Source organism: Tetrahymena thermophila (genome assembly GCF_000189635.1).
Source record: "Tetrahymena thermophila SB210 genomic scaffold scf_8254646, whole genome shotgun sequence".
Lineage (NCBI taxonomy): Eukaryota > Ciliophora > Oligohymenophorea > Hymenostomatida > Tetrahymenidae > Tetrahymena > Tetrahymena thermophila.
The window spans coordinates 20947-37408 of NW_002476414.1; the positions used below are offsets into that span (position 1 = coordinate 20947).

The window sequence follows — 16462 nt, forward strand, 5'->3', positions numbered from 1 at the left end:
TTGTTGATAAAATAAATTAAATTCATAAATAAATAACTAATTTAATCATTTTAATGTTTGTTTTTAATAGAATTTTATAATTTTAAATTCAAAAAAATTTGTTTACTTTTTATATATTTTAGGACACCATTTATTTTGTTGATAATGTTTTGTCTTTAATAATTTTTTTTATAAACATCATAAAAAAATCGTTTATTGTTTTAAGCTCAACCAACAAAATAGTTTGCTTTATTGAAGGGAATAATTAATGAAAAAATACAATTTGAATATCTTATTTTTTTCGACTTTAAATTTAATTAAATAGATGAAATATCAATTTATTTTTAAATAAATTGAAAACAATTGTCAAAAATAATTACATGGTAAAGTAAAATAAAATAAACAATCATGAAATATTTGAAACTTATAATTAAATGAAATATAAAATATTTTATGATTGATTAATATGTTATTATTAGAGATTATTAATTAGTAAGGAAGGATGAAAAAGTAAATATTTAATTGTTGATTATATTTTTATGTTTTAGTTGTAAATTTTTTGTTAGTAGTTGATTATAGTTAATTTTTTAACTAACTATAATTTATTAGAATTTTTTCATTCAAATTTTTTATTAAGGATTTTTTAAAAGAAATCAATAGGTTTAGCAGAGCTAGGTCTTAGCTTGACTTAGCTATTAAAATGTTAATTCTAAGATAAATTGTTGCTTTTGTTATTTATTGATGATAATGGCCTTTTTGTTTTAATGAATTCAGATGAGGGATTGTGATTATTAATATTTTTTAAAGGGCTATTCAGTTTAGATGTTGAAATAGTTTGATTTATTGAGTTATTTAAGTGAGAAACTTCGTTTTTCTTCAACTGCATAGAAGGAGAGCGGAATACTTTTATAATAAAAAATGTTAAAATTGAAATAATACAAATGAAAAATTACTTTGCTATGAGCTGTTATTAAGTTTAAATGCAGGTTGAATACCTTTAGGTGATAAAATTTGAGATAAAGCTCTATCAAATTTCAGATGGCTTTTAGATTTAAATTATGGGATAGTAAACTCGGTATTGCCTTACATTTATTGGTTTTTCTTACTTAGTTTTTTGATATTTTCTTCGGATTCCATTTATTCGAATTTATATACAGGTTTTGACTTTGACAGAGAAAGCTTTTTTCCTCCTGAACTTCTGTAAAATATTTTGTTATCTTACTTTGGCTTACAAGAATTAATATTTTCTACCTATGAGAGCATATCAATAATAATTTGAGAAGGATTTTTCTTTGCTTCTTCAGATATTAGATTTGCATTTACTATATCTCCAAATGAAGTTCGAGAATTAAAGATCAATGTTTCTTGTTTTTTGGATGGAGAAAAAGTTTGCATTCTCTTTAAATTTTGTTGTGAGTGAATGCGTTAGCTTATAAGTGAAATATTGTTTTTGCTGCTTTGTTTATTTAATTTATCATTGTTTTTGGATTGCTCTTAAAAAGGATATTCTTATATTTCATAAATAGGTATTGAATTTGTTGAGTCTCTCTTTAAGCTGTTAAAATAGCTATTGCTAATACCATTACCATATACCAAGCTTTTGCTTTACATATTAGAAATGAGATGTTTTTTAATATCATCAGTCTTTTAATTGTTGACATCTTGGAGATTTTCGTTGGTGAATAGATGAAAATTTTCAGTTTTATTATTGATTTGATTTTATGACAGGTTTGAGTTACTTTAATTGTAAATATTGCTTTCAACGAAATTTTGCATCGAAATTTAGTAATGATTTTGGGAATTTAGTGGGCTTAAAACAGAATTGTTAGACATTTCGTTGTCCTTCTCTTATTAGTCTAGTTGATTTCCCTATCTGCTTAAACCTAACGATGAAGCAGAAGTTGTTTGCAAGTATTTTGGTTTCTAAATATGATTTTTCTTAACCCCAGAGGATATCATATATTTAACTTCTTTTTCCAAATATTTATCTTTGAGAGAATTTTTATTCGATTCAATGTTAGAAATATCAACTTGGGAAAATGTAGAAGAAATGTATCTTGCTTGATTTTGTTGATAAGGCTTAAACAAAGAGCAGTAATTAGAGTTACCTTTAGATTTGTGTGATTAATTAGAATCATTACTATTAGAGTGTTAGAGTTATTAAATTTTATTGGTAATATTATTATTGTTATTGCTTGGAGAGTAAGAAAAATTAGGACTGAGAGTATTATTTCTTTAAATATTATTAATGATATTATTATATTTATTTTATTAAGATATTTTCTCAATATTATTGTTTGCGATCTATTCGATTTAAATCTAGCTGTTGTTTTATGATAAACTTATTGGAGTTTATGCAATTTGAGCTTATTGAATGCTCCACTATATGCTTGAAAGATTAGGTGAATCGCTTACTTACTAATGAGTGTTTTTATTTGAATTAAAGTTTGAATCTTAAGTTATCTTAATTTAAAGTTATTTGTTGTTGTTGTTATTTAAATCTTCTAAATCAAAATTATTTTCTTAGATGGATTCTATTTTTTAAGCTTCATGCATTGAGTTTGTATTCTTAAGATTTTTCTTCTTTTTTAGATGAATTGATTCAAAGATTTAAAGTTTTTATTATTTATTTTAGGGTTATTTCAATTCATTTTTACTTGACTAATCTTCTTCTCCAAATATATTTTTTTCATCTATATTATTTACTTGTCTGTTGCTTTCGCTGTGAAACGAATGAGTCTTTTTGTTGAAATTATAATTATCTCCCCAGACTTATTAGTTCCCTGTTTATAAATCTTAATAGAATTAAGGTCTATTTTCTTTTAAGTCGTTGCTATTGATTTCGTAATTCTAAATTTAAATAAGTTCTGATTGATGTCTAACTCTTTTATCTTATTGTGAATTCAAATTAAACTAAGAATAATTTTCTATCTTAGACTAAGTTTTATTTTATAACTCATCTATTTCCTCAATTGACTAGGGTAGAGAGATATTTGAGTGCAGTGCCTTTTAACTTACAAAAAGGAATCGCTTAGATGATTAAGTAGTTTTAATTGGTGATTCAGAGATGTAATCTTGATGGTGACTCTTCGCAGATAACATAGGAGATTGTAAATATCCTAAAGTTGGAGAATTTTAAAGTGATTAATTTTTGAATTCAATTGTTGCAGATTAAATTTAAATTGGAGTGCTAAATTCTTTAGTAGAAGAAATTAATGAAGACTAGCTCTTATTTTAAATGAGTTAACCAATATTTCCTGTCTTAAATTTGACATAGTCTAAAACAGAGTTGCTTAACTAAGGAGGTGATTTTTCTACATTTAGTTTTTTCTGTTTATTCAACTTATAATTAACTTCTTAGACTATTTCCTGAGGAACATGAACTTTAAGCTTAGACATTTCAGTATTTCCAAATTTTTCGTGATAATTTTTTACAATTTTGCTCTTAAAGTCCTAGCTCAATTCATCTTTGAAATGAGAAAGCTTAGAGTGAACTTTATTGTACTTAAATTGTTTGTCTTCTTTTTCCTAAGCCTTAGCTTTTTCAACAATTGTTTTAGGAATATCAAGCTTGATTCCAGATGAATTAACGCACATTTTTGTGATAAGCTCAGCTTTATCCTGTTAAGAATCCTATTCAAAATAATATTGTGTAAAACCTTCCATACTGCGAACAATCGTAGCTTCTCTATGTTCTATATAAAAATAATAAAAACTTTAGGTTGGTTTTTGAGAAATTAGTGTGAAAACTTTAAAAAACAAAATTGCATTGATATTAAATTAGTTTTTTGATAGAATAAAATTAATAATTTGATTTCATATTAACTCTTTAGTCTTACTAAAATTAATAATTAATTTATATTTTTTATTGTGAATTAAAAGTAAAATTTGCGTTATTGTCTTTGAAATCAATTACTTAATTTAAATTTTAATTGTCAAATTTCAAAATTAATTGAACGGAAAAAATATTTTTCTAAGCTTTTACTTTCTTTAAATTTTGCTAATCGATAAATCAAATTTGTGTAAAGTTGTATCAATAAGATTAAAAGCTGAAGACAGCATAAAATATATAAAATATGTAGAAATTATCTCATTAACAAGTTGAAAAAAACTTCTTGTTTTGTATTCATGAAAATTTATGAATGAGGTATCATTAATTATATTTCTACTAAATTTGAGTTAAATTATATTAAAAAAGATATCTGATCCACTAGATAGATATTAAAGATGATATTTAAAAAACTAAGTTAACAAATTTATTTATCTAGTGATTAATTGAGTTTTATTTACTTTCAAAAGATAAAAGTAAATAAATATCTTAAATTAATCATATCAAATTTTATATGATATCAATATCAATTAGAGTTTTTAGAAACAAATCAGAAATCAAATTGCGTAAAAGATTTCAATTTTTTGTTGTTTTAAAAAAGATTTTTGTCATTAAAAAGCCTATTTTTAAATAATTTTGTGCATTTAGCTAAGAAACTCCACAAATAAAAATTCTTTCACTATTTTATCTCAAAATAGACTAAAAAAAAGTTTACATATGTAATTTATTTATAGATTCATCTATTGCCTGAGGTAAATCATAGTTAACTTGTCTGACATTAGCCTTTTTCTAAAATCATTTGCCCTGATCATAATCACTTCACCTGCTTCTTTACACACAATTCCGTAGCTATAAACGCTGTTTTTTTATAGAAAGTCTTCATATCCAAATATCTGTCCCTTTCCCAAATCTAAAATTGAGATAAGTTTTTTCTTCTGTTTCTAAAGCTGCAAAAAGTACTTATCTTAATTCAAAACTTAGTATTCTTTCTCTTCATGTTCTTCGTCTATTTCTTAATCCTCGTTTAATATCGTCTTTCTGTTGTATTCTTTCACCAGCTATTATAAGAAATGTTTTATTTATTTAATTTTTTTTATTTATTTCAATCTTAAAATTATTTTTAAAATTAATAAATAAATTCAAATTCATCGAATATTTATTTTTTAACTTTAAACAACATCTTTAAAAAGGTTTTTGCTGCTTAATAACAAATAATATTTATTTTTATTAAATTTTTGAATTTCTGTTGTTTGAGTTAACATGAAATATCTATCTATCCAATTTAGAGTTGCATATTTGTTTGGAATTTGGTGTAAATAATTTTTAGTATAAAGATAATTAAAATTTGATATCTAAAACAAATTAAAATTTATTGTAAATAGTAATGAAAATTATTTGTGATTAACAAGGCAATCATATGAAAATAAAAAAACTTTTGGATAAAATTTAGTTTTCCTGCTCAAAATTTTATAAAATGATTTTGTTTCTTCATAAAAAATTAAAAATAATGCTTTTAATTTCGAAACTTTTTTCTAAAAAATTTGTTTATTTAGCTCTTTGTATTACCATTTTATGCTGTTCGCTCTAACTGAAATAGCCACAAATTATTTTTAGATTGATATACGCACTTGTTTTTAGATAAGAGTTAATATCATTTAATATTCATAATTTATAATTTTAAAATGCGACTGACTTAATTAATGGTTTAATTGACAAATTAAATAATTTGTTTGTTTATTAATTTAATTATCTAATCACAAAATAGATAATTAAATCAGTAATATTTTCTTTATTTGTTAATTTAATTTGTAAATTTATCTGAGGCATGTTTGCTGTTATAAATTTCTCAACGCTAAAGAATATCCATTCCAATAATTTAGTTTTTATTGGTAAATGAATGAAAATATGTTAGTAATTACACTAAATATTTATTTACTCATTACTAATAAACAATTTTTTTTGTTCTACCAAAAGAAATAAAGAAAGAAAAATTTTAGTATATAAAAATCTCTCAACTATTCAGTAATAATTTATAAAACATTGTTTTGGAGCAGTAAATACTAATTATTTCTGAGATTATCTAAAGAAAATACTATTCTTAATGTGTGTTTAATTAAATCTCAAATAATACCTTATACTACCCAGATTTTATGATGAATATTGCCTCTAGAGAGTCACCACTGATTATTACAAACTCATTTGGAGCATACTTTTTGAAAATGGCATTGAAGTAGAGCTGCTTTATTGTGTGCTTCGAGCTAAATTTTAAGAGGGGATTTTCATTACCAAACGCATCAATTCTTTCCTATAAAATATCTTATTCTAGCTTTTTTAATATCTTGTCGAAGCTCGCTTTATCAATCACAGCGAAAAAGCAGTCTGTCAAGCACTAAACAGTAGCTGACCTAGTCTTAAAATTGAGCAAGCCTAGCTCACCAAAGTAATCGCCATCTTCTAAATTTTTGACTTGCACTAAATTGTCAAATTTGTTGCCTGGACCTTCTTCTACTTTTTTAGTAAAGAGTCCTACCTCTCCCTAAATTATGATGTAAAACTTGTTGCCTTCAGTATCTAAATTAATTTGAATTATTCAACAAATAAATAAATAAATAAAATTATTTTTATTTTATCTAGCAAATAATTATTTCAATTTATTCAATTTAAATTTCAATTGCATTTTAAGTTAGTGTGAAAAATCCACCTAGTTTTTATAATTTTAGTTCAAAAAAAGCCTTTTACTAATATAAAAAACGATGTCTCCTTTCTTCATTTCAAGGGGTTAAAGAACTTTGCAGCATTCCTAAGGGATATTTTTATAACCTGAGATGACATATTTTTAAAAAAAGGAAATGCTTGATGTATAATTATATAGCAATTGCCACTCAGTATCAGTTCTTTCTTCAATTTTCTTGCTTAATATGCTAATTATTTCCTAATAAATTAATAATTACAATTATCTCACAAAAATATCTTTTTAGGATTATTTTTATTTTACTGCCTGTACAAGAGGGTCCTTTTCCATGTAATAGTCCTGGTATTATTTCTATTTAAATAAAAGCTATTCTATGTTCAAAATAATTATCTATCTTTGTATCTAAGTACTTAGTTACTCACTCTATTTATATATTTATGTATGTCTTTCCTATGAATTATACTAAATATTATTTTGCTATAATTATTATGATAGATTGATTGATATTCTTTTTAGATTTAATATTACTAAGTATGCTTATTTATTGATTAATTAATTGATTTATTATTAGCATAACTAAATGATCTTAAAATAGCAAGAAATAAATCACAATTACTATCATTTCAATTATTTGAATTTATATCTTTACAACCATTTATTTTCAATCAATTACCACTAAATACTATCTCTCAAAAAATCTAAAATTATAAGATAAGCTTACATTATCCTTTGATAAAGGATATGTTCTATTTTTTATAAGCAATTTTTATCTTATTTTCATAAAATTTATTTTAATAGAGAAAGAAAAAAATATTTTTTAGGTATGTTTTAGATTAACAATATAGTTTTAAAACTAAAGTGAGACTTTCAAAATAGCTATTGATATCTCTTAACTGACTCTTAAATGGAATCAGCAGAACATAATTACAAAATTATGCAATTAAAATAATAAAGAGAAGAAAACTTTTATGTTCTAATTACTTGAATTTAGCTTACTAAATAAAAAGTATAAATGTGCATATAACCAAAATTAATTAAAAAAAGGGTGAAACTTTACAATAATGCAATTCAACTGAAAATAAAGAATATGTTTATAAATCCATCAAATAAAATAAAATTATTATTAACTAAAATTTAAAATAATATTTTTTTTTTAAATAATGATTTGGAATATAAACTCAACCAACAAATTTAAAACAAAGTGATTATTTAATTATGATACAAAAAAAACAAAACAAAATGAAATAATTATTAAATTAAAAAAAATTATTTATTTATTTTATTTTTTTATCAATTTAATTTATTATTAATTAAATAATGATTTGGAATATTAACTTAACCAACAAAATTAAAGCAAAGTGATTAATTAATTTTGATATAAAAAAAACAAAATAGAATGAAATAATTATTAAATTAAAAAAAATAATTTATTTGTTTTATCTCTTTATCAATTTAAATTATTATTAATTAAATAATGATTTGGAATATAAACTCAACCAACAAATTTAAAATAAAATGATTAATTAATTTTGATACAAAAAAAACAAAATAGAATGAAATAATTATTAAATTAAAAAAAATTATTTATTTATTTATTTTATCTCTTTATCAATTTTAATTATTATTAATTAAATAATGATTTGGAATATAAACTCAACCAACAAATTTAAAACAAAGTGATTATTTAATTTTAAAATTAAAATTAAAAATAAAACAAAATGAAATAATTATTAAATTAAAAAAATAATTTATTTATTTATTTCATCTCTCTATCAATTTAAATTATTACTAATTAAATAATGATTTGGAATATTAACTCTACCAATAAATTTAAAACAAAATGGTTATTTAATGTTGATATACAAAAAACAAAACAAAATGAAATAATTATCAAATTAAAAAAAGTAATTTATTTATTAATTTTATCTCTTTATCAATTTAAATTATTTATAATTGAATGCATTTTTTCCAGCAGATAATATTTATTTTCAATCAAAGTAAATATTTTTTTTAACTAATCTTTTAAACTTTGTTATACAAGTATTTATCGTAAACTTGAAATGTTGATTAATAAGATTATTTATTGAAAATGATTTTTTACTATAGTTAAAAATAATTAATTAAATAAAATAATTTGAATTACACTTAATAAATTTACCTTAAATCCAACGATAAATAGATTAATCTAATACACTTTGATATACTTTTGGTTAATTCTAAAGCACATTATCCGCTAATTTTATTGTCTCTTTTAATCATATTTAGATTTAAATGAGAGAATTAATAAAAATAATATTAGAAAAAATTTAATTTATTTTTTAGAATTTAAAAAAACAAATAAGTTATAATAATAAATTATTATTTACACTAAATAAAGCTTTAGAATCTATAAATTTAGGCATTTTGCTAATCCAGAACCTAACGCTGATACTCCTTCCTCAGAGATCATATTTTAACTTTGGCCAATTTTAAGATTTTATAATTAAATAAATAAATTGATATTGAAAAAAATTAGAATTATTGTAAGTTAATTAATGTTTATTATAAGAACTAAAAAAATACACACAACTTAATTATCACTTTGTAAAATTTTGAATAGCAGCTAAAGTAATATAACTATATATCACTTTTGCAAATTTATATTCTACAGTGATAAGGATAATTTTTTTTATTATTTTTAAATATTATTATAAATAATAATGTTTAAAAATAAAATTATGAGTAAAATTATTCGTTAAATATATATATATACCCTGTAGTTTATTAAATAAGATTTTATTGATAGCAGAAATAAATAAATATATTAACTCCTTTTTGAAATAAATAATGTAAACATTTTTACTTGAGATTGATAGTTAAACAAGAAAGAGAAGGGAAACTTTCTAATGCATTACCTAAAATAGATACACTAATAGAATCAGGCAAACTATAATTGTAATTCATTTTGTATTATTTAAAATTATTTTATTTACAATATTTAAAAATAAAATTTTTCACTTAAAGAGTAAGAGTGAGAAAATTAATTAATTTAAAAGATAAACAAGATCATGTAAAATTTGTTTTACTTCAGTTATAAATTCAAACTTTTGAGATTATGATTTTAGTTAATAACTAAATTTTATTAAGTTTCATTCGTTTCTTTTATAGGTTTTCCCCTTTTAATATATTATTATTTAAATTATTTCTACCAAATCTTACTTTGAATATGAAAAAAAAAATGAAGCATTAAAACATTATCTTAATTTTGAGCATTAATAAATTTAATGAAAATGAATGTTTGTTTGAACTAATTCAATTGCTTTTAATTTATTTTTTTAAAATAAATAATATTAAAAAGATTAAATCATAAAATAAGGAAAAACTATTTATTTTTACCCTATTCCAAATAGATTAGCAGTTAAAAGACTACTACATTTACCTAAAGATTAAAGTAATCTAGCAAAACCCCACATTTAAATGTCATTATTTCTTTATGTGTTTGTTAAACAAAATAAATTGTAAATCATTTTAAAGAAGTAAAATTTGAATGATTATCAAAATAAAAAGAAGGTTTTTAAAAAGAAAAAACAATGAAAATAATTTTTACTTTAAAAATAAATTTAAGGTTTATAGACTTGAGTATTTTTCTAAATTAGAGCATAAGAATATAACTCCTTGGTACTTAATATCATTATTACTATAATATATAAATAAAGTAATTAAATGACTTATCCTTCAGTTTAAACCTGAATTTATATATATTCATTAAAAAGTTTATTCATAATTTTTACCACAAGTTAAAATCTAGGCTCTACAGCTAAGAACAGCTAACTAGTGGAGAAAATAATTCCTATACAAATAAATCAGATATCTTATTTTAACTTTTTAATTAATTATAATATTTTATTAACATTTTAATTCATTTAATATAGTTTTTTTAAATGAAAAGATAGATAGATATTCTTTGTAAAATAAATTTTCCCATAAAATAATCAATCAATGAATCAATAAAGTATTTAGTAAACAAGAGTATAATTATATAATAAAAAGCTTTACCAAAGGTCAATTTTTAAATCTTAAAGACCTTTGCAAGTTGCTAAAGCTTAGCCCAAATTATATGCACTTACAACTCCTATGTTGCTGAATCTTTGAATTATAAAAAAATAGATTAATCAATTTTAATTTTAATTATATTATTTATTTATAAATATTTATTATTAAATTTTTTAAATAAAAAATTATTCATTTTTGTTGCTTTAAAAATTAAAATTAATTTCTTACAGTTTGTTCTAACAAATTTATGATAATTTTTTAAACAAAATTTATTATTTCTTTTTGATAAATTAAAAATGAGTAAGAAATGATTTTACGCAAGATCAAGAACTAAAACAGAGAGATTAACACATCTTGATATTGCTTAAGAAAATTTAAGTATATTGCTTAGATTCATTATTTTTCCACTTAACATTTATTGTAAAAATGATAATGTTTAATAATAAAATAAATACCTAATTTAAATAATTTTACCACAAATTGATATAAATCTTATTATGCTGAGTAAGAGGAGATTTTACAAACTTTTAATACATAAAATCATATTAATATATTAAAAATAAATGAATAAGTTACTGAGTCTAAATCCAAAAATTAATCTTAAGATTTTAAAACCTTTTATTATTTATTTCCCATTTTTTATTACTTATTTTTAATCAATAATAGACTGATATTATTTTTAATCTTTAAATATTAATTACTTTATCTCAACTTAGAAAATTGATCAAAATTTAATCTTATTGTTTTGATTTTACATTTTTAATAATAAAAAAATCATTGTTAAATTTTCAATTTTTCAGAAGTAAAAAAGTATTTATTCAAAAATTTAGAGCAAGTAATATCATGAATTTATAAGGAAAAAAAATTAATTATGATATTTTTAGTTTTATTGTAAACGTAATTCAAAATATTTTTATAAAATCTAATTTATTATTTAATATAATGGAATAAGGAGGGTTAAAAAAATTATTTTTTACAATTTCTCCTCCAATTTTAAAAATACTTCCTCTTTGAATACAGTCATCGTATTAGTTCCAAAAATTAAAAAACCCCCGGTTCACTTAATGTTATTTAAGATCATTAACAACAATATGTAGGCAGATTATATCCCTCTGCTCTCCGTTGTATAGAAAAACTTAAAGGTAACGGACTATAATAAGATATGCTTTTATTTATGAAATTGACAAATCAATGTATAAAAGTTCTTGATTGTATTAATAATCATTTTTAGAATAAAATAAATAATGTTTTTAGTTAGAAGTAAATAAATAAATAAATAAATAAATGATGCATATTTTTAGTATTTAAATGCTATAAGATAGCAAATTAATTAATTAATAGTACTTTATTATTATAGTTTATAAAGTTGAATGAAGTATATTTAAAATAAAATCTATGAGAATGTAGAGTTAGTTATTAAATATATCTTTGAGTATATTGATTATTGTTTTGTTAGTGAAAATAAATTAATCGTTGATTAAGTATCTTGCTTAAAACTAAAGTAAAGAGATTTAAAAAATAAGTAAACAAATAGAGTATTATTAACACTTATCTATTTATTAGAATATATAAATGAAGTTCAACTATTTTTTATTACAGCTTCTTTTAGTTTTTAATTTAGCTAAAGCACGATAGCAAATCGAAAATTGCATCTCTTACTTGGTAGTCTACATGGATCCCTAAAACTAGTAATTGACTTTGATTTGCTAAGAGTGCTTGGAAGGATATATTGTTGCATCAGATTTCCAATCATGCATCTCTAATAAAAACTTTCTCTACGATTACAAATATTGTAAAAGATTGGATTCAAATAATTAGTGCGATGAAGGACTGTGCTCTATTTACATAGATTAATATGGAAATTTTTTTTCAGAAACTGAATACTACGATCCCAGATGCGCAAAGGTGGATAAAATTAATAACATTTGTCTCAGACCAAGATTCCCTTTCACTTTGGTCTAAGATGATAACTCTTTTTACTACGAAGATAACTACTTTTGCTAAATATAAAATGCAAATAAAGATTGTATCAAGAGATATGGAGGCTTTTAGTAACAGAACGGGTATAAAAGTTTTATAATGCCTATAAACAACAACTTTCCAAATTAAAATTGTTAGATTTCTAACTGCAAAAGATGCGGATTAATTAACAATTTATAAGAACTGCAATATTGTCAAGAGTGCTAAAGCAATTTTTACTCAAACTACAATCTTTTGTGTGATGTTAATTGCATATAAGACCCTGTAAGCTAAAAATGTATTTATTGCATATTACCAGATAATATTCTTAGGGTAGGGGATCAATGCTAAAATAAATTGAAAGAAGTTCCAAATTGCATAAAGAGTAATTCAATAGGAGTTTGTATATAATGTAACGAAGGTTATTTTTACCACATTTAAAATCAAGCATGCTAAGAGAGAGTTGCATCGAAATAAAATTGCAAATTGGTCAATCCTATTTCTGATTAATGCTTAACTCCTGAATGTTAAGTAGGTTTTTCGCTTAGTTAACAATTCGAAAATGACTTTTATTATACATAAAGCTAATAATATGATAGCATAAATGTATTTCTTCTACCTTCTGAATATCTCTAAAAAATACTCCAAGATCCCAAATAATATAAATTATAAAACTAAATTATTAGCATTGACATTCCTGACAATTAAGATGTTAAAATGATTATGCAAGACTTTTATTACACTAACTCAATTAACCAAATGTGTGTAAATACTCCAAATTTAATTGATGGCTGTATATAATATTTAGGAAATTTATGTGTCTAATGTGAAAACAATAAGATTTATTATTAATATATGCCAAAAACAGATTCAAATGGATTGTTTTACAAAAGCTATTGTGGTGAATCTTAAAATTTAGGAGTAGAAAACTGTTTGCTTTTTAAAAATAATTAATGTTTAAAATGTATCGACACATTTTATTTAGATGGTGGACAATGCTTATAGAATCCGATTTCTAACTGCATGATTATTGTAAAAGGTTCTGATGGCTAAACTTTTTAATGCTCATAATGCCAAAAAGGATATTAATATAACTCTTAACTAAATAGTTGTGTTATTATACCAAAAAACTGTATAGATTATCAATGCTCTTAATGTATCGATAACATAAACTATTAACTAAATATAAATACTTAACAAAATACACGTTCCTGTTTTCAAATTAAATAGTAATAACCCCAATTTGAGCCTTGTTAACAAAAAACTGATGGATAATGCACTCAATGTAATTATGGTATGTATTTGATTTATTAAATTATTACTTTTCAATTTAAATTAATTTACAAAAAGATCCTAATTTATTCTTTCTCCCTTACCTTTTTTTTAAAAAAATGAGTCAGCCTTATCAAATTTAAAAAAGATATTTATTTTTTAGATATCAATAGAATATATTTACATAATAAGCTAGACGGTTTTTCATTATCTTAATATAATAAAAACAATCACCATAATTATTTCCTTACAATTAATTAGCAAACACTTACTTAAATTTATCAAAGTATTTTTTAAATTTATAAAAATATTCTGATTTTTTAAGCATTAATAACTTTAAAATAAATAATTTATTAGCAAAACTTATATTTTCTGATGAAATAATATACATGACTTTAATATTCTAGAGTATTTTTAAAAACAAACTCATCGTTTTTCCAAATTGTCTATTTTAGAAATATTTAAATTTTACATAGTTGAGTTATACATTAATTGGAGACTTTTTTTTATTAACTAAAATTAAAAGGAACTTTATTGTAAAATGGGCAGTGCGTATTAAATTAGTCACCTTGCTTAAGATTTTCAGATAATAAGAAATGCTTAGAATGTTAAGCTAATTATACTTTATTTAAAGGAATGTGCTACTACTCAGATCCTCTGTCTTATTGCAATAAATCTAGATATTACTAAAACTCCTCTGGATATGTGAGTAATAAATAAATCATTAAATTAGTTTTTTTAAATTTTATCACCACCAAATTTATTTTAATTTATCTTTTGAAGATTAAAGAAGAATTTTAATTGAGTTAATATTCATATTTAACAAAAAAGGCAAATGTGATTTTAATCCAAATGCATATGAAACTGAAAATGGACCTAATTGCATTGAAAATTAAAATTGCAAAGAAGGAGAGTATAAAGATGAAACAGGATAATGCTAATAATGTAAGTTTAATACTCCGAGTAGATAAATAAAAAAATGCTATAAAAACTTCAGTTTAGATATTAATGCTTACTATGATGAAAAAACTAACTAAGCATGGAATGAGCTTTATAATAAATATTTTCCGATATGTTTAAATGGGAGACATTTAATAAATAATAACAGTGTATGCTCATATAATGTTCAACTGAAATACCCAAAAATTATTAAAAATTAAATAACACAAAAATACATTAATTAGTTTCCAACAAGTGATGACGATATCAGCTAAGAAATTTAGTTCGATGACAAAAAAAATTAATATTTTTGTCCTCAAAAGGTATGGCTTTAACAGGCTTGGTAGGATTCTCTAAGTAAATGTTAAATTTAAGTATAAAATTTTTGTTACTAGGGTTTTGTTTTTGAAGGTGGCATATGCTAATTTAAGTGTGGGAATGGACTTATATCTTTTTCAGAAGATGGCTGCGCAACTTCTGAACAATGCCAATAAGGTATGTAGTGGTAAAATGAACTAAAAACTTGTATATATCTTTGTGGTGATGGTTTAGTTGCTTTTAATAACATGTCTTGTGCAACCACAACAACCTGCTAAATGAGTGATTAGAATGAAAAGTCACCTGAAAGATGCTTCAATTATATATAAATTAATAAAAGTTATACTTACTCAGCGGGCAATTCTTATGGATATTTATATGCTCTAATTGCATTTCTAGTAATTGCTTTGTTATTATCAATCCTCTACATTAGAAAGTTGAAATAGGAATAAAAAATTTTTAAAAATACCACAGTTGCTTCCACATAATAAGAAAATAAAGACACTGAGTCAAATAAAGAATCAGAACCATTAAATCAAAAAGAAATTATTTATAATAATCAAGATAATTTAATTACTATTTAGGTAAATCAAGATGACTTACCTGAAATATAAAGTTCTAATGAAGATTTTAGAATTGAAAGTAAAATTTAAAGATATAACAATTAAAAAACCTTAATAAATTAGATAGAAAATAAGTTAAAGTAAGATCTTGAAAAGCAAATTAACAATCAATTTGAAATAGAACTACCATCTGACCCCTCCTCTTAAATCAACTTCAATGGTATTCCTAAATATAACCTTAAACCTGATCATAGATATTCTTAAAGCTCATATATTCAAAATAGTAATCAGCATATGAAATAAAAAGAAGAACTTTAAAGTAAATTATTTTATTTTTATTATTAATTTTTATTTTTATTGTATTTTATTAAAAGGGCAACACTCACTACATCTTAATTTGCAGTTTATTGATTAAAAATAAAAATGAAAAAAACTCTTCTTATACAAATATAGATTTATTATATGCCATAATTCTAATAACATCTTCGAAAACTTTATTCAAAATTTTCAAACTCAAAATATTTTTAATAATTAAGATTTAGAAAAAAAAAAAATTCATTAGTAATATAAAATGAAGGAACAGCAATATATATAATATTTGATTACTTAAAAAATAATTTAATAAAAAATTAATATTATTATTTAGAAAATTATATTTATAATTTTTAACTTTTAATAAAGTTTTTAATTTATTATTATCATGGAAATAATTTATTGATAACTAAAAATTTTTCTATTTTTTTGCTTTCTTTCATTATTTTAATATAATTTTTTAATCTTTTTTGAAATAATTTACTTGTTTTTTTTTCTAATTAATGCAAAAATAAATTAAATATATTTATTTGAATTAAAATAAAATAATTAAAATAGCTAAAAAAT

General features: G+C 21.7%; 3 protein-coding genes across 3 annotated transcripts; 1 reads left to right on the forward strand and 2 right to left on the reverse strand. All coding sequences in view use genetic code 6, as the record gives it.

Moving 5' to 3' along the window:
- Positions 1-595: 595 nt before the first annotated feature.
- TTHERM_00815120 (cyclic nucleotide-binding domain protein) lies at positions 596-6998 on the reverse strand (the record flags this gene model as incomplete). The annotated part of the gene is made up of 6 exons (XM_001016120.4): positions 6804-6998; positions 6548-6740; positions 5940-6379; positions 4524-4866; positions 933-3674; positions 596-882 (listed from the first exon to the last, which is right to left on the reverse strand). Exons 1-6 carry the CDS (start codon positions 6828-6830, stop codon positions 596-598), a joined length of 4032 nt encoding a protein of 1343 aa, XP_001016120.3. The 5' UTR covers positions 6831-6998.
- Positions 6999-8492: 1494 nt separating this feature from the next.
- On the reverse strand, positions 8493-11168 carry TTHERM_00815123 (kinase domain protein; the record flags this gene model as incomplete). The annotated part of the gene is made up of 11 exons (XM_001471303.2): positions 8493-8748; positions 8867-8956; positions 9343-9426; positions 9566-9655; positions 9876-9968; positions 10087-10176; positions 10271-10360; positions 10536-10625; positions 10850-10939; positions 11007-11056; positions 11109-11168. The coding sequence occupies 11 exons, from the start codon at positions 11166-11168 to the stop codon at positions 8493-8495; spliced, it is 1083 nt and encodes a 360-aa protein (XP_001471353.2).
- A 759-nt stretch (positions 11169-11927) lies between these two features.
- TTHERM_000815125 (transmembrane protein, putative) lies at positions 11928-16010 on the forward strand (the record flags this gene model as incomplete). Its single annotated transcript, XM_012797654.1, has 4 exons — positions 11928-13785; positions 14290-14472; positions 14595-15902; positions 15958-16010. 4 exons carry the CDS (start codon positions 11928-11930, stop codon positions 16008-16010), a joined length of 3402 nt encoding a protein of 1133 aa, XP_012653108.1.
- Positions 16011-16462: the final 452 nt, after the last annotated feature.